Consider the following 22749-nt stretch of genomic DNA (forward strand, 5'->3'; position numbering starts at 1 on the left):
TATGGTAAGGCTTTTGAGAATGTGGAAACCATTTTTTGAGTAAAACATGTTTATTAAATTCCTCAAAGAGCTAAGTTAACTTTTCTCATCAAAGAGCTAACGTTAACTTCTGGGGTGAGGCTAAGAGTTCGCCCTGCGGCCTTGTGTTCAAGAAGCCACTGTTCAAACATGTGCTACTTGTGTGTACACTGTGGTGATGCTTGTGAATGTTAAACTGTTTATTAGAAACACATTACATTCTTAGAAGTGCTAATTCCCCACCACCAACCCAGCTACCTGCACTCACCGACGCTAAGCTAACGGTTCGCCCCACGGCCCATGCCGCTCTCCCGGTCAGAACCGAGTGAGAGGGTGGGTGAGGCCCGGGCGTCCACTTCGCTAGCCTGACCGCCGAGTCCGCACGGCCATAATGGTCCGCTTCCACTGGCAATGGAAAGTGAAACTGGGCAATGCAGAAGTGTACTGTAACTCTGCATTCCCAGCGCAGCCACAAGGACTTGCACGGGAGCGTTGCTAGCTCACCGGCGGTGAAAGCGTGTTACATAAACAGACACGCTGCCCTGCTCTTTCGCTGAGCGGTCACAGCGCAGCTAGGCTAGTCCGCTAGCGTGGTGCTCTGTGACCGCTCGGCGAAAGAGATGGTGCGTTCAAGGACACCACGGCCTTTTCGATCGCAGCCCTTGAAAAAAGTCTAAGCCTTATTATTTATGTCTATCTCCGTTATGTGTCCAGCATGCATTCATTTTTATTTCATGTGTGGCTTGTGTACACACTGAAAATGCTGTGAATGTTCAACTGATTAAATACAGTACATTACGCGCTTCAGTCTCCACAAAACTGCACGTTCACTGATGCTAAGCTATGATCCGGCCTACGGCCCACACTGCTCTCCTGGCTAAGCTCGAGAGAGACAGTTGGAGGTCCCAGGTCTTTGCTGCGCTATTCAAACCACTGGGACAGAAGCCCATGTCCGACATCACTATCCCTATCATCCGAGTGAGACAGTAGTAGGACCTGGGCTTCCTCCTTGCTAGCCGGCTGCCCAGCCCGCGCAACGGGTCGCCTACATCGCCTGGCAGCCGAATGAAGGGCTGCTGCCATGACAGTGACACAATGCAGCAATGCGAGCTAACTCTGTGTTCCCCGTGCACTCACGACAGTGTCCACGGGAACACTGCTAGCTCACTGACAGTGTGTGTGTTCCTAAAACACACAACCACATTGTAGATATATGCTCAACCGAACCAGCTCAGTGTTCAGCTGACTAGCTGCAATGGCATGAGTCGAGCTAACGCCAATCTAGGTCAGATATAGCCGGAGAGATGCAACCAGCCAACACATCTCTTCCAGCGGTGCGGCCCATTGCACTTTATCGCAGTGAACAGCAGCTCATTCTCCCAGCAGCAGCTCGCTGCAGTGGAGAGGAGGATGCCCTGTGCTGACTGCTCTACTGACGACGCGCTCACGGTGACACTGTTGCACCACTGCCATCGACCTGAAAGACGCCTATTTCATGTCGAGGTGACACAGTAACAGGGAATTTCTAGGCTTCTTCTCTCAGGGGGTAGCCTACAAATACATTAGGCTCCCTGTCAACTACTCGCTAGACCCCACACACTCAACAGATGCATCGCACTGCAATCGTTGCGCGAGAAGGGCATGAGCGTTCCTTTCTACTCACGACCTCATGGTCACAGAGAGATTAAAGCTTTGAGTAATCTCCACACAGCGCAGTTGATTTTGCACCTCAACAGCCTGGGGTTGGGATCAATTGGGAAGATAGCTCCCCCCAGCCGCAGCAGCGAGCGGAGTATCTGGGGATTGTGCTCAACTGCAACACTCCAAGAGCTTATCTGTGCGCGTCGCTTGGTGGTCCACAGGCTGCAGCAGGGGACAGCTGCGGCAGCGCTGTCAGTGATGCTGCTGTAGGGCCTCAGGGCAGTAGTCCATCAGGTGGTCCCTCTGGGCTTGCTGCACATGCGATGGCTACAATGTTGGGTTGCCAGCCTGCATCTGGACCTCAAGAGGTAAAGGTGTTGCATGGTGACTCCCCCCCCTTTCAACTCTAGTGCAGGAGGATCTGCGATTCTGGGGGTCTCTCACTGTCTGGCAGCGCAGGTGCTGCTCAGCAGGGTGTCTTCATAGACAAGTCTCTCACTGGATGGGGAGGGACCTGCCAGGGGAGTGCAGTGAGTGCAGTGAGTGTTGTGGCTCCCCGAGGAGAGCACATCCACAATCCACTCCAAGCTGTGTTTCTAGTTTGGTGGTGCATTTCCTCCAGCGCATACATCAACAGACAGGGCGAAGTCCAATCCACGGCTCTGTTGGCGCTGGCAGGGAACCTATAGACGTGGGCATCAGAACACCTGCTGTCTCTGAAAGCCCTTCACGTCCCAGGCTTGAAGAATGGCGGTGGCTGACCTCATGTCGAGGGCTGGCTCCCAACCGAGCGAGTGGAGACTGCACAACAATGTGGTTTAGCAGATCTGAGCTCGCTTCGGGAGAGCAGAGGTGGATCTGTTTGCCAACACCCACTGCCCGCTGTGGTTCTCAAATCTGCCACAGGGCAGCCCACCCTTGGGGATGGACGCGTTACACACGCGCCATTGCCAGAAGGGTTGCTGTTGGCGTCCCCACCTCACCTCATCTCATCCCTCCAGTTAGGTGAGGCGGGAACGGTCGTTCGTCATTCTGGTAGAAGTGACGTAGCCTACAGTGACAGAGCCCTGGCCTGTACCTATGGTCTGGGGTGCTCTGTCACAAGGGTGAGGCTTTATATGCACAATGCTGGTGTTGGACCAGCCTCTCCAGGTTTTTCTCCTAAAATTGTGGAGAGGCAGACACAGGCTGGTCTATCTGCTGAGGTCACACAGACCATCCAAGTGGCAGGCAGTCTCCACCACGTCTTGCTGTAAAGCTAAGTGGTTGGGCTTTCAGCTTTGATGCATTGAGAGGGAGAAGGATCTGCCTACCTGTTCGGTGAGATCCGTTTTCTCTTTCCTGCAAGGTCTGATGGAGAAGGGGCTGTCGCGCTGCAGCTATCTCTCCTGTCACAGGGGGTTTGGTGACAGAACAGTCTTCACCCACTCCCTCGTGATATGCTTTCTGCAGCCAGATTGCACACCTCCTTTGTTCTTAAGAACATAAGGAGCATGTTCAGGTCCAGGACAATAAATCTGGATGCTTTCTACCCCCTACCCCACTTAGGGTGCAGGGAGGTGAGAGTGCATCTGTTGTGTCCATGTGTGCTAGGCTAACGTCCTATGTAGAGCACACAGCCCCCATTCGATGCACTGGTCAGCTGTTTGTCTGTTTCAGTGCAGTCAGTAAAACCCTGTCCAAGAAGAGCCTGGCCAGCTGGCCTTGTGAGTAAATCTCCCAAGCCTGTAAACAGGCAGGAACAGAGCCACCCTTAGCGATGCGTGCACATTCCACTACAACCCTTTTTCAGCGGGGTGTGTGTCGAAGAGATCTGCACAATGGCATCTTGTCCCTTACTGTGCCCATTTGTGCGTTTCTATCTCTTGGATATGTCGAGCTCCTTCTCTGGATCCAGCTCGCAAGTGCGACCTAGGATCTGAAAAGTGAGAATCTGGTGACTAGTGGGTGTAGAGGGGGAACTTACACTGGCAGTGCCTGACGTTTCAGTGAGAAGTCAGGGCAGTGCATGTGTTAATGGTCAGGCCAAGCCCCTATCGGTCCAGCGGCCTTCTCAGGTGTGTCCCACCATTCTGTCACTAGGTGATGTGGTGGTTGAGGCTTTGGTCGGCCTGTGGGTTGGTGTGGTGGACTTTGGCTTGTTGCTTTGGCTAGGCCAGACCCACTGTACCCATAGAGTCCAGTAGAGGGCGTGTGTGAGATAGAACGAAGGTTACAATATGGTAACCTTAGTTCTATAAGTACAGGCGGAGCCCTCTACTGATGAGCCCTGCCGCTCTGACGCCGTCTGCTGAAGAGGCGGTCAGAAGCTGAGGCAGTAGGGACACTGCTATTTATACGTCACGCACGTATCGGTAGCGACATCCTATTGGTCGGCTACGTGCACGATAAAATTTCAGTGGGCAAGTGCGTGCGTGTGATTGGAAGAGGTAGTACCCATAGAGTCCAGTAGAGGGCTCCCCCTGTGCTTATAGAACTAGGGTTACCATATCGTAACCTTCGTTATGCATAACTGTGTACATAACACACTGTTATGCATATATGTGTTCTCCAATGTAGTAAAGCTTAAAGCTCCATGTTTTGAGTCTCTCTGTGTATGTGCTGTGTCTCAGTGTATTAATGTGTGTGTATGTGTTCAGTGAAGAGGACACAGACAGGTGTTCAGAAAATAGCTTAACTTCAGTCCACCAATCAGAACAGAGGACCCAGTCCTTTGATCTTTAATCAGCTAATTTATGTCACCAAGGTAACCAGCTCTACAACAGAGACACATAGGAATATCCCTCTGAAATTATCTAAATCTTTGCCTTAAACAAACCTCCCCAGAGACTAAACTATAGGTTGTATCGATGAAATGACTTGACCGGGAGCGGCAGAAGGCATTTGTGAACAATATGATGTATTTCTTGTTTGGATAAAGTTGAAAAAAGTGACCACTTTGGCGAGTTGAAAAACTGGTACGTTCTGCTCTGGTCAAGAAAATTTGAGGAGAACTTACAATGGCAGCGAACTGAGAATTTTCTGTCACTCTTGTCCAGGACACACAGACATATCTATAACTCTGAGGGATTTAAAAAGCCCATGTGAGGAACCACAACAAAATTTACTATGTTTCGGTGTAGAATTACACATGAAGAGTTAAAATTGTGGTCAAGCCTGTGAGTTAAAGAAAAAAGTTTAAGACGATTTCACAAGCCTGCTACACTGTAGTGATGATGTCACCCACTGTAACTCACGCAATACACATCCATTATAAACTCAGAAAAGAGCTCAAAAAAGCATAAAACTTCGACAGCGACCGTGAACAAGTCATAAAATATATCAAAAAGCTGAATACATGATTAATAGATTAACTTATTGTGACCAATTACAGTTTAATTCAAGTCTGTAGCTAAAAGTATGCTGAACTGGTGAGCTTTCAAAGTGGAGTAGGTATGAGGAGGATTTCGACAGTCTCTCCATTCACTTACAATGGGAGAATTTTCCTGGAAAACCTTGATTATTTTGAAAAGTATTCAAGGTATCAGTGACAAAAGTAATAGTACCCCATTTCTCATTGAGCCGGACAACTTGGAGTTTGAACGGAGTTTCTACGTCAAAAGCTGTGGGACTAGTTAGCAGACAAAAAAACGTGACGGAAGAATAATAATAAAGGTTAGCAATAACATAGGATGCAAATGCTTGCAGCATTCACACCCAATAAACTGCAGCTTTAAAGGCTCTCCATCCATGGCATCCGAGCCCACAATCAATATAAATGTATCTAAATAATGCAGCTGTATCCAAATTTAAACAATTTTATGATATTACATGATAAATTGTTGCTTAGTGTAATTCAAAGTTCTACTTTAAGTGTTGTTTTGGATTGAGTGAATAGGTCTGGACTGTTTTGGCCAATGGGTGGCTTAGCACAATGAGAAGGATACTTCTCACCAGTGTAATGGCTTTTATCACAGTGGGAGGCAAGAGAATACCGATGCATAGTAGAAAAAGCTTGGCGGCAGCGGTGGGGGTGCCCGGTGGCTGGCGATGCTGAGACTGAATCAAGGACATATATCTCAGGATCAAACATGTCCTCTCTTCAGGCGTTCCCCCACAAACTGCAGGCCCCTCCGTCAGCTAATGCCTGGCTAAGTTGTTCAAAGAACACCCTGAGGAGAGAGTATTTATGCATAGGAGAGAGAGGGATAAAAACCCAAGGAGGAGGAGGAAGAGGAGCATAAGCTCATATTCAAACAAAAACAAACACACAAAGCCTAATCAATGATGAGCAAGCAGGACTGTGTGCTGTGGGTGGCTAGAAAGGTTTGTGGGTTGGAGAGATGAGGGGCATCTGGACAGCCAGATTGATGTTCTCAAACAGCACTTTCCCTTTAACACAAAGCAGCAATGAGGGCCCTAAAATGCATGATGTGGTCCTTCTAAATACAAATTTGTTTGCAAGTGACCTACCTGGTTATATAAAGGATGTGTCATGTGTGTGCACGTATGTGTGTGTGTGTGTGTGTGTTTGCCTGTTTGTCTGAATAGAGCAGAACCGACTATGCACTTAGACTCTGCGAGTGTGTCTGCAACTTGAGGGCATATTGATTGTTTTAATGAAGCTCATTTAAAGATTTCCTCCATTAAAATAAGAGTAGCTTTTTCTCGCATTCCTTGTGTTTTCACGACATGCTTTAGACTTGTCATTCACAGCTGAGCCATGTGCTTCCTGCTACAATCTCAATTATCATAGGTTTCTGCTTCATTTAATTGTAAGTGAAGGATGCCTTGAGACAACCGTGAAAAAAGTAGAGGAGAAAGATCTCACTGTTTCTCAGTTAGACCTCAGACTAGAAAAAAACAGCAACCTCAACAAACAGGTTTAACGGTAATGAAAGACCAAAAAGTGCTGACAACAAGGAAAGTGATGTTTATCTGTAACCACATTTGTGACATGTGACAACACTCTCAGAAAATTCCCACTGCTGTGTTTGATAATCTATTCAACCAAGTTTTAAGTGTTCATCATTGGGGCGCTTTCATTGCTAAATACAGAATAAGAATGTATTTATTCTTTTTCTATTTCTTTTTTCTATTATATCTGTTTCTGCATTCTTTTTCGCACACAGCGTGTACAACAGCTCCAAACATTCACTGTTCACAGCGGTACTCAGTCACTCAGGCACTCAATAAATATTGCAAGATCAGTCAAGGAAGATCCTTGCTTCAGCCAATCCAAAAACCTGAGCCTGTTTCCAACCTGTGACTTAAGAACTTGTATAAATTCTGGCTATAGCTCACTCTTCAACTCCTCTTTCTCTCACTCCTTAAGTGTTCAAATGGTGGAGCAATTGCAACAGAGCAGCCACAGGCAAGCTATTACATATACATATCTAAGAGGAAACAACCCTTACATCATTCCTGTTATCATCAAGCTATTTATACCTATAAAACAATTAACATAAAAAAAACTATAGTTTAGCAATACAGTGATATGCATATTTGACAACTGTCATGTATTGGCTACAATACACTCGTAACATTTCTTTATACCATATAATACATTTTGCCATAAAGATATGAAATCTCAGGTAAACCTACATATTAAGTCGAGGTTCATTTTTGTAAAGTACAAAGCTGCCAGGAACCCAAAATACAAGAAAAATGTCAAGGTTAGAAAAAATATTGTTTTACTATTCATATACACAAACACACCAAACTGTAAGTAATATAGTTTATATACATGTAAAGTGATTTTATTCCATAACTACACTGAAAGTAAGTATGTCAATATGAATTAAAGTTTAAATAAAAAGGTCTACAGACATGAGATAATTTATGAAAGTCCCACATGAGTTTTCTCAGTGTGTCTCATGATATATAAAACTAGTTATTTTGCTGTAAATAAAACATGCTCAGTGTATTCACCGATGAAAAGATGGACTCCATAGGGTACATTTAGCTAAAGCTGACCAATAAAAAGGGGGGGGAAAGCATATTCAATCTATAATAAACAAGCCCACTGCACACAGTGCCAACACATGCACTAACAAATACAAACCCATACATACAAAGCAAAACATGTACATATAAGAATCTGATGCTATTTATTACTGCAAACACCATCCTATGTCCAAATATTGAACGTAAAATTATGAGAGTGGCTATCAAAACAAGTCTGTTGCACAGCCTACTTTTATAATGGGATTAGGTGGTGTTGTCTCAGGCAGACATGTCAGCAAGAAAGAACAAAGACAGACAGCAAGCCACAGGTCAATAATATTGCTACCTCTACCTGGAGAGAGACACGGAGGGTGGCACAAAGGGTGGCAAGGAGACAGGAACGGGACTTATTAGAAGATGAGGCGAGAAGCGTGGTGAATCGGTGGCTAATCCTCCGTTTCCTCTAAGCCTGTGTAATTAGGACATGGGGGATTGCACCGTGACAGGGGATGCTTCTGGACCGCCTTGCTTTTTTTCCCTCTCTCTTTTGTTTATTTCTTCCCTCTTTAGCCTGGGTTTATGGCAGTTTGTCATCTAAATATAGCGTGATTATGTGTGTCTTGTCTTTACTGTGTGTGCAATGCAGCATGTTTGCTCAAGAGCAACATAAACAGACACAGCATGCCTACACCTTGTTTTATTTCTAGTCACTACTACTTACTGTTTGCAGATGTGAAAGAGAGTGCACTCTTTTTTGCTGCTTTGGTCGCAGCGTGACAGCCTTAGATTGTATTTGGGGATATTTGTGGGAATCAAATGGGCTGTTACAGTCAAACAACATTTCCTCCACCACACACACACACCAAACAAACAAACACACCATGTTCGAAGGGTGCCTACAATTGAAGTGCCTTAGGAGTGAGAGCACAGTATGGACCAGGCATGAGACCAGAGACCAGAAAGGCTGATCAGCATCCTTCTGCCTGTTAATAGCCTTAATCTACTTCCTTCCCCCAGTAGACAGCAAGGAAAGTTGCCTTGGCCCATTTAGAGAGATAGTGAGTGCAGTGAAGAAAGACAGGAAGAGAAAGAGAGAGAGAGAGAGAGAGAGAGAGAGAGAGAGAGAGAGAGAGAGAGAGAGAGAGAGAGAAATGGGAGGGGCAGGGAATTAGAAAAAATTAAGCTGAGAGAATCTATGACTCACTAGCTCATTACAGAAATCCAGTTTCTATCCAAGGAGAAAACAGGTTTAAAACACCCTATTAAAGAAAGAATGAAGGGAAACCTTTTGTTGCTAATTCACAGAGGGTGTCTTTTGAAGTGTTTCACTCCAACACATTTTTACACTTTAACCATGGTACTTTAATGATGCTATTTCCAACACCCTACATTTGGGGGATCTCTACACTGGTTGGATTTAGAGCCTAAAATGAGGCGCTGTGGCCCTGTCCTGATAACTTGCCTGAAACAACAAGGATACATACATTTAGTATTGCGGAGGCTTTATTCAGGCAATCCATACAATAACAAGATCCACCAGACGTCATACAATCCTGTCACATTTGCTGAACTAAATCACTTTATTTTATTGTGTCTCTCTCTGTCTGCCTCTCTGTTTGTCGCTCTCTTTTGAACAATAGGATTTGAACAACTCAGGGTGTCATGGCTTTGTGCAAGTAATCATTCCCATGTGTACTGCTTTAGCAGGATTAGGCAAAGTGCTTCTGATTCTTTCTCTCAACAGAACCATCACTGTAATACAACAAAACATACAGTATATGGTAGCATAATGGTCTCCTTACTATTGCATTTAGGTTCTGTGGTTAAAATGACCTTGATCATTTTTAGCGTTGAGTTTTTTGTATGCAGAATGAAGCTAAGCTCCGAGACAATGGCGACAATAAATTCATCAAAATCATGCTAAAAAGAGTCAAAGGAAAGGAAAGAAAATTCTCTAACCCTTATGCTTATTTGACAGCCCCTGTCTCTAGCAGTACCTTCCTATTAGTGGCTGAAACAGGTCAAACTTAATACAGACAGGGTAGGTATAGGGTGGTGAAACATGTTGAAAGTAAGGCTGGATGATTTCACCTAAAATCAAAATCACGATTAATTGAACATTTTGCCTCGATTACGATTATTGAACGATTATTTTATTTTTGAATGTTGTTTTTGTTATTGTTTTTCCCCTCATAGTTCACGGACAAGGTTTGTACTGTAAATATGCTCAATTATTAAAGCTGGGTTTAGTTATTTTTTTGATTCACAGAATTTAAAAGTCGATTATCTAAATCTTAATTGATAAGGTAATGTTGACGTCCACATTATGGAGACACGGTTCCCCTATACTCGGCGCAATGCCACTGCTGAATTATGAGAGCTGCTACTAAAATTTCACTCAATTATTAATGTCAATGCAGAACTACAGATTTTCACCCGCACACTGTGCACACTGCTCTGAATTTTGGTTTTGATTACTTTTCAATTAATTGTCCAGCCCTACTTGAAAGGCACTCAAGCCTAATGCAATCCAAGAAATAATTAATTGGTCATGGCTAATGATGACTTGGTCTTATGTTTCAGAAACCAAACAATCGACAGATCATGTTTTCAACACACAAACAAACACATTATTCAAAACACTTGTACTTCTCAGGAGAACAGCTGTGACACTTGTAATACTATGTATTTCTCTTACATTACTTCATCTATACTAACTGTAAAAATGTTGTAAGCTTAACTGAAACTGCATATAGCAAAGTTCCAATTAGTACTTTTTCTTTGTTCTGTACATGACACTAATATTATCAAAGCATCAAACTATCAAATAATATTATCATTATTTACTGTAATGAAGTGGGATACCCTCAGCCTGACTGCTTGCTAAGCAGCTTGATACAACTGCCAAAAGGGGGAAAGAAGTGTGAGGACATACCACCTGTAAAGTTTGCCATGCTGCATAGCAGCAAAGCATTTTAAATTCATTCCCCTGCATATGTACTCATGAGACTAATATGTGCAATAAGAAAACTGTACACTTTAGCATGTAGGCATTTGATCAATTGTGCCAATGAACAGCAGTGTAGCTCCCCTAAGGATATTGGCGGGTGTTGAACAGAGGCTAAGTGGAAAGGTGGAGAGAGGTAGGTTGAGTCGATGGTGTTGGCTTTCTCAGCCCTGGGGCCTAACACATTTAGAGAGTTAACTGACACACTTTGGATGTATTAGCCACAGTGAGCTCTGCCAACCTCTCCTCTATTTCTGCTGCACCTCCTCCTCCTCCTCCTCCTATCGCCGTCTGTCTGTCACTACAATCTCCCCTCCGTGCAAGACTGAGGAACATGCCTAGTGTTTCAGCAACATTGCTTTAGCATTGATGTTCCTCCGTGCCCCAGCGAAATTGGTGTTTGCCGTCTAGACACTGGTTGCTTGTGTCTCTGTATGGATAAACATACGCGCACACTAACACTCTCACTCGTCTGTTTATAAGTATGATTAGATTAAAAGAAACTGACGGAAATGCAATAATGGTCTATTAGTCTGCCCGTCAGGGGGGATAATCATTTCAAATAGAAATGTGTTTTCCATCTCACTATCTAATTTAAACTTTCTTTGTCTCTCCATATGTTTCCCTCCTGAGACTGGTGGGTTATGGGCACGAAGCTTTAAAAGAGGCTGGGTTCAAGTCCAGGCCACTGCAATAAAACACAAATAAATAGAAATATATAGCAATAAGTACCTCTCAGACTTGGTTCATGAGAAAGAAAACCCAAAGGCTAGAGGACCATAGCTTTTGCTGACAAATGTATGCATTGAATTTGAAGGTGAGAAAAACAACTCTTCTCCACCCACTCTGCCCCATTCCATGTGGTGGTTTAAGATTAGGGTCAAAGATTAGAAGGCTTACACAAGATAAGAATGGGATTATAAGAGCTCAGAGATGTAAAATTACAGATCAGAGAACTGGTGAAAACACACCTGAATTGTAAACAGACTCATAACACTGCAGCCACCTGTCCTGCTGGACAATCCCAGCATCATGGGGGAAAAAACAAAACAATGTCTTCCTGATGAGAGAATAGGACGTGAACATTATGGAAACAGCATTCAAAATTCCAGAGAGGGATTCAGCACACATCAAAGGCTGCCTCTGCAGTAAGTCTGTTAGATTTGGGATTAATGGACTCCAGAGGGGCCTGGACACACACACGTAAGCACACAAACAAGTACACGCACACATACACACATAAAATCCACTTCCACAACTCCGCCTGATAAGATTCACAACCCAGACTAGCAAAGTACTGCAGTGCAGAGTATATCTATTCTAGTAACTTTCCACAGTAGACACAGCATGATACTGTTTTAAAACATACTGTAAATCAGTTAAGGCAGTTAGTGTATTTCCTAATATTCCCCAAAATTTTGGAAAACAAAGGCTTCAACTGTCCAGGTGGTTTGAGTGCAAGGTTTCCATGAATGCAGCGCAGGCGCTTCCAAGTCATGTCTACTTGACTGTTTGGACAAGTTCTTTATTTTGCTTGTCAAATTACAAAGCACATCCCCAAACACACTCGCATGCATGCATACGTGCACACACAAACCGTAAGTTGCCTCCAAGCTACAATGAGTTCATGCATTACAAAAATGCAAATTTGGGTGGTAAGGCTCAGCTGTCCTCTGATGCATTTTGAGGAAAAGACAACAAAATGGGGGAAAACTCACAATGAATCTATTTCATTTAATGTCGACAGACAGAAAGACAGCCTAATTCCAACCCTAAATGCCTTTCCACCCCAGTGCCCAGCCTATCCCCCACCCCCCCATCCTCTGCCCTCTGGGCTAAAACCACAGGTGCAGGCAAATGCAAACCACTGGGTGGAAAATTCTCGTTGACAGCATTCTGGTGTGTTTGCGATTGGTCAGTGAACAATGAGGGAGTTTCCTGAACCACTTGTCGTGCTGACGGAACAGCTGGACACCAACACCAGACACGGATCAGGGTGGGAGGAGACCATGCGGAACAACAGGGAACTTAAAGCTAAAATGAGATTCAGCAGAGCTTAAGCTAAGTCATTTCACAAACTGTTTGCGAGTCACAAAAAAAATACAAATTCACAAAGAAGACAAACAAAGAGAAGTCACAGTTGTTTGCAAGAAATTCTCCACATTTAAACGGTTTGAATATATTTCCCACTGTAAATGTGTTCTCTTGAAACTGTTGTATATTAATTCATCTTTGAGTAGAAGAGGTCATAATTTAGTAGCTCAAAGCTGAAAAAGGAAGATGGAGGCAATCACCTGTTGTTCGATATGCCTTGAATTCTGATGTGGTTGCTTGGTTACAGCAACAGCAAGAGTGTGTATTTTCCATCACTCTATGTGTACTAATTCACTGGCTCACTCTGCTATTGTCTGCCTCTTCTTTTTTGAGCACCAGCACACAAGTACATTTGAGCACGAACCCACAACCATGTGCACCCAAACCGGCTCTCATCCACATGATCACCCTGAGCAGCATTATCACAATCTAGGGAACTAGATTATCCCTAGGCTCAAAACTTCATCCTCTTTGATCCCCACTTGGGAGGGGATGAGAGGCAGCACATGGGACCATCACCCAGATTTCCCACTTGTTAATCAAGGCAGATTTTGATCACCTTCAAGGACAGATGGACAACTGTTTTCAAAACATCAATGGGCATGATGCTGTCGAGGATACTTCCTCCAGCAGCAACAACCGAGTGTTTCTAAGATCCCATCATAATCTAAGTAATGCTTATTTCCTAATACTACATGAGATACAGCAGCAGACATTTCAATTAATATGATGCATTGTGTGGAGCCTCAGTGTACCGATGCCGCATTTCACTTAAAATGTAATAATATCCAGCTGCATTTAAGTTTGGGTATGTAATTCTAATTAAATGCACATCTTTTTGTCAAATTCAGCAAATATCTCCTCATGGTCCGCTAGCTGTCTAATGTTAGTTACATTAGTCGCTGAGTCATTGTTCACCCTAAATCATGAGATTCGTCATGGTATTGGGATTTCTCCAGAATTGTTTACCCCGCCTTTAATGTATTGCTACACTCTAGGATTATTTTATAAATATATTTTACTTGCTACAACTATATATATATAAAGTATATCTATCTATCTATCTATCTCTCTATCTACCTATCATCGAATCTGGTGCTAATTAGTGGGAGTAGCGTGTGTAGGGCGTTCAACTGAGTGGCGTTCTCTCAAACCTACACATCTGCAACACACCTACCAGTCTACCTCACTGTGGTCTGAATTTCAATGAAGTGCACGTGTGTAAACACAAAGAGGAGGTGCAAACCCTCATAAGCACAGTGTGAAGATCCATCACACTTAGTTGTTTACACTGCAAGCCTTCTAAATCTCCATAATAGATCTTTGTTGTGGTTTGAGGTGGGATGGTGAGGTCAGCTGTTAATTGGCTGCTGGTAATTACAGATGCATCCTAAGCTTGCTGACACTGTCCATGGGGCTTTGGAGACTTTGGAGACAACGTACAGAAAATTACACGACTCTCATTTATGCATACTGAAACAGCAATTAAAACTCCTAATTTTAAGTCTAACCTTCACCATGTCATGGAGCCATTGTAGGCATCACTTGTTAGGTATATAATCTAACTAGTGGCTTAAATTATATTTAGGTTGAGCAAGGCACATTCTTTGTTTTTTACAGATCAACCTGTTTTTGCCCCATGCCTCTTCATTTAAATATTCAAGCTTGTCATTCCTTCAACTGTTCCATCCTTTGCCAGTAGCCATGAGGGTGTTTTTCCCCCTCTGTGGGGCTGCTTCCCCGGGAAAGGGAGGCAGCATAGGGACAATAGCAGCCACCCAATTAAAGCTGTGTTGGCCTCGCAATTCCTCAAGGTATTGCCATGTGACAGTTTAATTAACCAAGCCCCTTATCTTAATTTAGCAGGATCAAAAAGTAACAAACTGAGGTTATCGGAGAAAAACACTCCCAGTTGCCATCCTCACGTACTCACCAAGACACACACATTCTCTCTCTCAATCTCCGTCAGTAGCAGTAGCAACAGAGATATTTGATGAAATTCATCCAGCTGGCTTGTACTGCTCTCCACGTATATACCACAAAGTACTGTTTATGGTGAGAATGCTTTAACGCATATTTATTACAGCTGTAGTGGTTGACTTAATTAAAGTCTTTTTATGCCGCCACAGTGTGTCAAATATGTCCCTCAGTGTGGGTACAAATGACTGGGTTCAGGCGTGTCTTAGCTGGGTATGTGTTAACGCTGACAGGTTTTTCTTTTGAATCTGAACTGTTGTCACAATGACAGGCCAGGCACCATGCTACTTAAGCCAATCTCCCATGGAGCCCACTTGCTGTTCTCTCCTTCATCTATCCATCCATCCATCCATCCATGAGCTCTTTCTTCTCATCATCTAATCACTAATCAACTGGTTGCCATGTTTCTTCCTTCCTGTGGCCTTGTTTCTTAGACTTTTATACTTTCAATCCACCTATTTGAAATTGTATATATTTCATACATTCAAACTCTGCTACTATATAATCTTTCATATATCTATTTTTATTCTATAATCCCATCCACTGTCATTGCATAAACCACATTCCCTCTCTGTTTTAGCATTTCCTCTTCTTCAACTACTCTATTATCTATAGCACTGCAGGCAGTGGATGAAAGGACATTACTAGTTATGGTTGAACAGACAAGGAGTCCTGATGCCTTGGACAGGCCAGGCCCATTTATCTCTGGTTTCTGATGCAGTGTAACATGGCGAAACAATGCCCCAGGGCACCACAAATATTCATTTGCATCAGCCTAGCAAACAGCCTGAACAAAATGGCCCTTAACTTGTATTTAACTTGGTGGAAGTTGTGCTGAATTCACTGTGTAGCAGATTTTTTACCAGGCATTTCATTTTCACATAACCAAATCTAAACAATTTCCCCAGTTTGTAACTGCCTGCCTACAATTGATCAAACAATCTGTCACTTGGAGTTTTGTAATTAATAATGTGAAGTCATTTTGTAAATAATAATAAAGTCAAACTGGAGCATTGTGCGAGCCAAACCTCAGCTAATTGTGGCTGTTCCACAAAATCCTTAAAAAAGACACACACACACAAGAAACATATTAATATTAATTACTGGAAGATTACAGATGCCACTTTTCTGCTGGGTCTATGTTTTTACATTGTACGTTGTTAGTAGCAAAGATTGCACGTGTACCAAGTTTTTGTGGATAGAGAATGCTGCACAGCTACTGAGGTACACAATCTATGAAGTGTGCAAGCCGGTTTGCTAATTCAAAGTAACTGTTCTGGTATTGAAAAATAGCACACACACACACACGCACACACACACACACCCGACAAGAATTCATTAAGCAAGCAGTGGAATTATAAATCAAATGGTTATGGTGAGTTCAGAGACAAAGTCATATGAAAAAATATCTGTGCCATACATGACTTCACCTCCCACAATATTACGGCCAACTGATGAGAGAACTCAATTGTGAGAACAGGCTACAGGTTTGAATTTGTAAAGTGTAATGTAGGTGCTTGATTTGATATCGTATTTTTAGGTTAAAGTAAAGCTTGAAATAACCATCAGCGCATTAAAAATACAAAGTGTGCCCAGCTGGTGAAGGCATGGAGACTACTTGTGTATGAAAAACAGTTACAGCTTCTTTAAAGCATTTTACTGCAAACAAGAACATGTACAGATACATTATATAGTGCAATTCACTGAGCCTTCATCTTTATTTAAACCGGAGAAAATAAAAACTAATCCTAAAAATGTTACATGTCATTATCAATAGGCTTTGTGATATTTCATTCAGTTTACGACACGGACCCTTGGAAGATTAATTGCTTGTGGTCTGAAAGAAATCCAACGCAAGAGACAGAAAATACTGATGGCAGCACGGCTACAATACTGAGAAATCTACAAGGACAGTAAAGCTACAACTACTGTTTATCTTTTTTTTTCTTCCAACAATCAACTAATCATTTGCCTCTTAAACATACAGCAAATAGTGACAAATACCAATTATTTTCATTTCAGTTTAATGTATAATGATCTGAAGAAAATTTAAGCAAGCAGCTCTATGCATTGTGTTTAAATACAATGCATAGAGCTGCAACTTGTAAGCAGTAACTAACTGCATTTTTTCTTAATAAATTGCTTAAACAATCATATAATTTGAAACCAATCAAGTTTTCAAGGCACGTACATCAGTGCTGAAAGAGATGAGAATGATAATGTATATGACTGAAAAACAATAGTAAGTAAAATAGGCTCAGAAATCAAAGCATATGTAAAAGAGTGTGGTTAATGTCTAGAATTACATCCGACACACACACACGCACACGCACACACAAATGCACCAATGACCGGCTGTCCATGGAGGACACGGAGGAGAGGACAGATGGCCGTCGAGTGGCTCTGGTCCAGGAAATGACGATGTTCTGTATCATTATAATCTGCTCCGTAGTATCCTCCCCACTGCTGTGCTGGACAACATGTTTCACCCACTGTGAGCAGATACTGGAACAGCTCTTCTGCTGCTCTGTCACACATACTCTTAGAGAGGTGCTGCGACGACAAACTAACTTGTATTTTGAGCACTTCTTCATTTAACCCTTGGAAACCTTCACAGCCCCACAATTGCTTAACGCAGCAAAGAAACGCACACAAGGACAGTGCAAATGTACAGCAGCAGAAGGTTCTAAAACACATCCACTCAGCCCTTTACAGATAACTCGTGGATTGCTCACAGGAGCTATTTCTGTCAGTCAGTCTGTGTATCTAACAACAACTCACAGACACAAACACAAGATGGCAAGGCACTGTTTCTGATTCACCACTCAGCCTGTTTGTTGTTTTAAGAAAAAGCTCACTTGTTACCACACGTAAGCTGCAAAAGTGCAGCAAGATCTCAATTCCCTAAATCCAGCACCATGTCTATCTTAGAATATTTCACCATCAAAAGTTATGATAACAATCCTAATTGTGTGTGCTGTAACCACAAATTTAACTAAGCTTTTCAATTAGAGGTTAATGCCTGGGAAAACAAAAAACAAAAAGTAGGCTGCACTGCCATGGGGCTCAGCCACACAATGTTAATTAATTTCATTTATAGCACAGACACCACATCTACAAGGTTGTTGTTCATGTGATTACAAAGAGAACAACTGGGAGCAGAAACACGTCTGTCGTGATGATGGAGCTGATAAATAACACTGGATTTTCTCTCTTGCTGCTGCTTTGAGGGAATCTATCTTACGTGTGTGGGGCAGAACAAGTTTGGCAGAGTTTTTCTTTTTCTTTTTTTTTTGCTGTTCACCCTCACCAACGGTCTGGATGATAATGTAGGTTACTAGAGTGTTTACAGCACGCATGTTTGTGTGTATAAACATGAAATATGCATACTAATCAAACCACCTTGGCTCACTTTCTTCTATTTTATTACAAACAAATGAGGCATTTAAACAAGCACATTCAAATTCATCTGCAGGTGAGGCAAAAGTTTATTTAATACTGTGCATGCAAAATCTTTTTTTCTAGAGAGCTGAGTAAGACTGACAAACAGTATCTCATAATATCACTGAAGTTTTAGACCTGACAGTGGATGAAATTTTAACAATATGGTTGAAGAGATTAACTTTATATCTCCATGACTCTGGACTAATCTTCATACTCAGTGTGCTTCCATTTTTTAATGGGCATTGAATAACATTTCCACAGCATTTAATGGCTTTGTGTGTTTTTTCAATGTCTAATATGAGTGAGCACACACTTGGATTAATACCCCATAATGTTCTCATTACAGGGTGTACGGAGAGAGAGGGCTTGGTAGCTATAAGCATTTAGGGGCAGCAGCCCTTAGTGGAACATGCCGGACAAAAGCACTCTCAATGGGATAAAACATTTTTTAAAGATGAGAAGTCCAATCATTCTGTGATGAGAGGTTGTAATGGTGCTTAGAGTGAAATAAGACATATTTTTACTCACTTCTTCCATAAACATGCCATAGATATTCATTGCCGCTATAGGGTGAAGGGATAATGTCAGAGATTTATAGCCCAAGTGGTAAGAGTCCGAGATATTCATCAATCCTCTCCAATGTTGTGGTGCCACAGTGCTTGAGATAGGCCTCACTGGCTGAATGAGGATCAGGGGGTGAGCCGCCATGCAGGCGGGCTGAGGTTTAGAGGTGGAAATCACACCCCACATACAGCACAGCCCAATATCACACACACTCAGCACAAGAGGAAGGACATAAGAATGGACATTACCCTTCATGAACCACAATCACAATTTAATAAAACTTCGTGTATTAAAGAAAAGAGACTAATCCCTTTAAATCTTCCATAATGAGAGAGAAGAAATCCTAAGACTGTGATATTTCCCCTCCCTTCACCCCACAAGATTTTAGGCTTTCCACAGGATTCCACTAGCTTAGCCGCAAATCGCCTCACTGCTGTGCGATACCGCCATATCCTCTAAGAATGGGGAGAACACACAAACTGGCACATGTGTATGGGCACACAAACCGACACACAAGCACACACTCACAAATCTTATTTGACTTTGAGTGATGCATCCTGGAGAAGTCCAGATTGCTGATGGTTCTCATTTCCCACACCAGGAAAGTAGCTGGTGATGTTGCCATGAATCAGGCTATCAGCCCAGCCAGGGACAGGCCATGGAGAGCCGAGAAGATGAGGAGCAGGAAAAGATGAAAGGCTCAAAGACAAATCCTCTCTTTCTAATGGCTTGCACAAACAGAAAGAAGAAACATGAGCATCAGGCTGCTGTTTTCAGATGTTGCTTGTTTTTCTTCACTGCTCCCCAAGGCCATGCTACAGACTTTGACAGATTCTTTAAAATGTGATATTGGGACACGACATATACTTAAATAGTAAAAGATAATAGATAGATACATAAAGAGAGGATAAATTTATCCTAACGTTTAAATCAATGATTACTGATGAAAAGAGCTAACACACAGTCAGTGAGACGGAAGCTCTGTAACACATCAAGTCCTGCTCATGCTGCTAGAGAGTTCACTGGAATGACGCATGCACATGCCTCCACTGGAACAACGGGTGTAAACACACTCTGATGGCCCCAATTAATCATGTTTAAACAGACAGATGTGATAGCATCACATGAAACCATGACTCCTCCATATGCTACCTGTTTAGAGTAATGTTTGTAAACTGACTAATTACAATGCTCTCAAATGAAGCTTCTCTGTCAGCAGATGTTTGTCCATTAACCTGTAGAACAATGACTTTAATGCTTTGCGGAGAATCGCACGTTAACAATGTCCTCTGCACTGGAGAGGCCACCCCGACACTAAGATTTAAACATAAACAAGTTTGCTGCGAGAAACTCGCTTGGAAAAATAATAAAGGTTTGAAAAACTTAGTTCTTGTTGTACTTTTTTATGAAAATATAAAGGGCGCATGTTTCAACCACTCCATATTTCATTCATTTTGCAAGTGTAAATCAATGAGAAATTATTGTGCTATATTTGATGTTGTCACCAATGATTTACTAGGGCTTAGGAGTTCTTTATGCAATATTGCAATAAAGCCCCTTGATCATATAGCCAAAGGGTTAGAAAGGTATGAATATTATATTTTATAATAGCACATATACTGTTGTGAATATCAGCGTTAAGAAGGATCTACCCATTAATGGTAATGAGAAATGGGAACTTTGCCAACACTTCTCAGACCCTCATAACGGCAGTAACTGTTGCTTTTTAGTTTTCATCTGATCAACTAATGTCTAAAAGTTCCTGTCCACAAGTTATGACTGAGACATGTTCCAGCTGTGCTCCATCACATCTCCATTGCGATCCAATGCTGACTGGAAATGTTTCAGAAGAAGTGTGTCTTTCAGAAGCAGCCGGTCTTTCAGCAGCCAGATTTTCTGTTGCTTTGTTCATTTGTTTTTGGCATTCAGTTGTGTCATGCGAGAACTGAGTTTCTCTCTTCCTCTGTTTGTCTCTGTCTTTCTCCTGCTTCAACTGAAATTTTACATTATAAACAATAATCGACCCCTAACAGGGAACCCACATAAAGATGATTTAAAAACAAGGAAAGATATAAACTCATCTGTCATACTGTGATTAACCATCATCAATTAATTCAACTGCAACAACCATCACTGTTTTTGCAGATGTTTTTCAACATTTTTTAGAATAACTCGGAAATGACTATTTGAGTGACTAAAATATGAAAAACACTTTCATGCACCAATAATAAACTAAATTGTCTTGGTGACATGGAGGCACACTTTTGTCTATAAATGTACAATTGATCAGCCATAATGCATGAAACTTTATTTTATACAGACTTTTAAGACAATTATAATAATAATACAATAATCTCCAATTATTTGTAACAAAGATGAAATATATGTCAATAAAGAACTCATAACAGGCTAATTGTGCTGCATTTGAATACAAATTTAAAAGCATTTAAAAATACAGATACACACATCTATGTGAAGCATGTGTGCATTTATCTGCCTATGAAATATGAATGATGTTGAAAGGAATGCCCTTTTCCAACAGTCAGATAAAGGTTTATTGAAGGCCATAGTGAGCAGCATAGAGGTTGCCATAGCTACAAGTGTGAAAAGGGCATCTGATCTGACTTCTGACCAGACAATTAATCTTGCAGTTGCAATTTTTTTTATCAAAAGGTTCATTCAGGATTTTAAATTAATTGCTGCGAATGAAAAGAAAAGAGGAAAGACTGAGATTGTGGGGACTTGAAACACTTTGGAAAAGTTCAGTAATGCCAGAGTCTTAAGATTAAGACTGCCACAAGGGAAGATGGGAGAATATTTAAGATGGATTAAAGTCTGAATATTTTGTTTGTTTGGTCTCAGTGTGGAGTGGTAAAGAAAACCTATTATTCAACAAAACAATGTATAAAGACCTAGTTTTCTCATGATTTTACAGATGGATAATTTTCAAGTCACACCCTTGCTTCAAAACGCCACAATGAAAAAACCATTACATAAAATCACTTTAAATATATATTGTGATTATTGTTTTGGCTACTGTATTTAATTGAAAATGATAAATATAAGAACAACAGGACTTCCATATAGACATACTCTTGTAGGATAAATTATACTGAATAGAATAAAATATTGTCTTATACTAAAATGTCAACTCAAGCTGTAAAATGCCAATGAAGGATTAACTTCAAAACACTCAAGAATTCCGCTATGGCCACAGAATCCAAATACATGCTAGTTATTTGAATAGAAAATATTTCTTAATTTAAATAGCTTTCTCTGGAAGATTCATATAGAACTCTCTTTTGAGATTTGCTTCCAAATAGTCCAAATAGTGCTAACAGACATAAAGGATCCCAAAACATCACAGAAACATCATCAATTCCTCCTCGGCCAACCTTATCAATGTCACTCCAATCCTGTTAGGCAGACTCACTGACATCCTCAGCACCTTAAATTACCGAACATCTACAGAAGAGAAGCATCATTTAAATACAGGGTTTAGTGAGTAACAATTAAATATTCTGTAAACATAATTTATTTGTGTACAGTATTTATGTCTGTATGTGCATTTACATCATTTTTGTGTATGTGCCAAGAGTGTGAGTGCAATTGACAACGCATGATATTTCCCTTATTTAAGCTGCTCACAAGCTGAGGGATGGTGTGGGGGGTAGGGATTTCTATCCACAAACAGGAAAAAGTCAATTTCATCGCCTTTTACTGTGCTGTCATAGACCCACATCTCATGCTGTCTCTGTATCCACGCTGTCCTTGTAGAGTCACATCCTCTGTTCCACGCATGTCTCCCTTTAAAAACAAGGCAGGAGGCGGTTTCATTATCACAGTCCAATCGCAGCTAATTAGGATAGGTCAACTGGTACAGTCAAACAGCGTCCCTCCATGCTCTTCCTCCTCCTCTTCCATCATCCCTCTCTCTCCATTTTCTCGGACAGCCCTATCAGTGGGTACCATCTCTCTACACCACTGCCGCCTGTCTGTTCGTGATAGTGACTATGGCAGTCATCTCCACAGAGGCGGGCAATGTACTGCCAGCCTCTCCGCAAGAGCCAGACAAGCCT

General features: G+C 41.9%; 1 protein-coding gene across 3 annotated transcripts in view; it reads right to left on the bottom strand.

Annotated features, from left to right (window-relative positions):
* pcdh17 (protocadherin 17) overlaps window positions 1-22749 on the bottom strand; it is a 61759-nt gene that overhangs the window by 12041 nt on the left and 26969 nt on the right. Inside the window, exon 5 of one of the 3 annotated variants that reach the window (XM_038701642.1) lies at window positions 22188-22477. The exons of the other annotated variants lie outside the window; for them this stretch is intronic. Within the exon in view, the coding sequence (XP_038557570.1) occupies window positions 22302-22477 (176 nt within the window). The 3' untranslated portion in view covers window positions 22188-22301. Of the gene's footprint in view, window positions 1-22187; window positions 22478-22749 lie in introns of those variants that run through there. 3 annotated transcript variants of the gene reach the window in all.

Source organism: Micropterus salmoides, unplaced genomic scaffold (assembly GCF_014851395.1).
Source record: "Micropterus salmoides isolate LMB-PRFRI ecotype aquatic unplaced genomic scaffold, ASM1485139v1 Ms_hic_scaffold_6, whole genome shotgun sequence".
Taxonomy (NCBI): domain Eukaryota; kingdom Metazoa; phylum Chordata; class Actinopteri; order Centrarchiformes; family Centrarchidae; genus Micropterus; species Micropterus salmoides.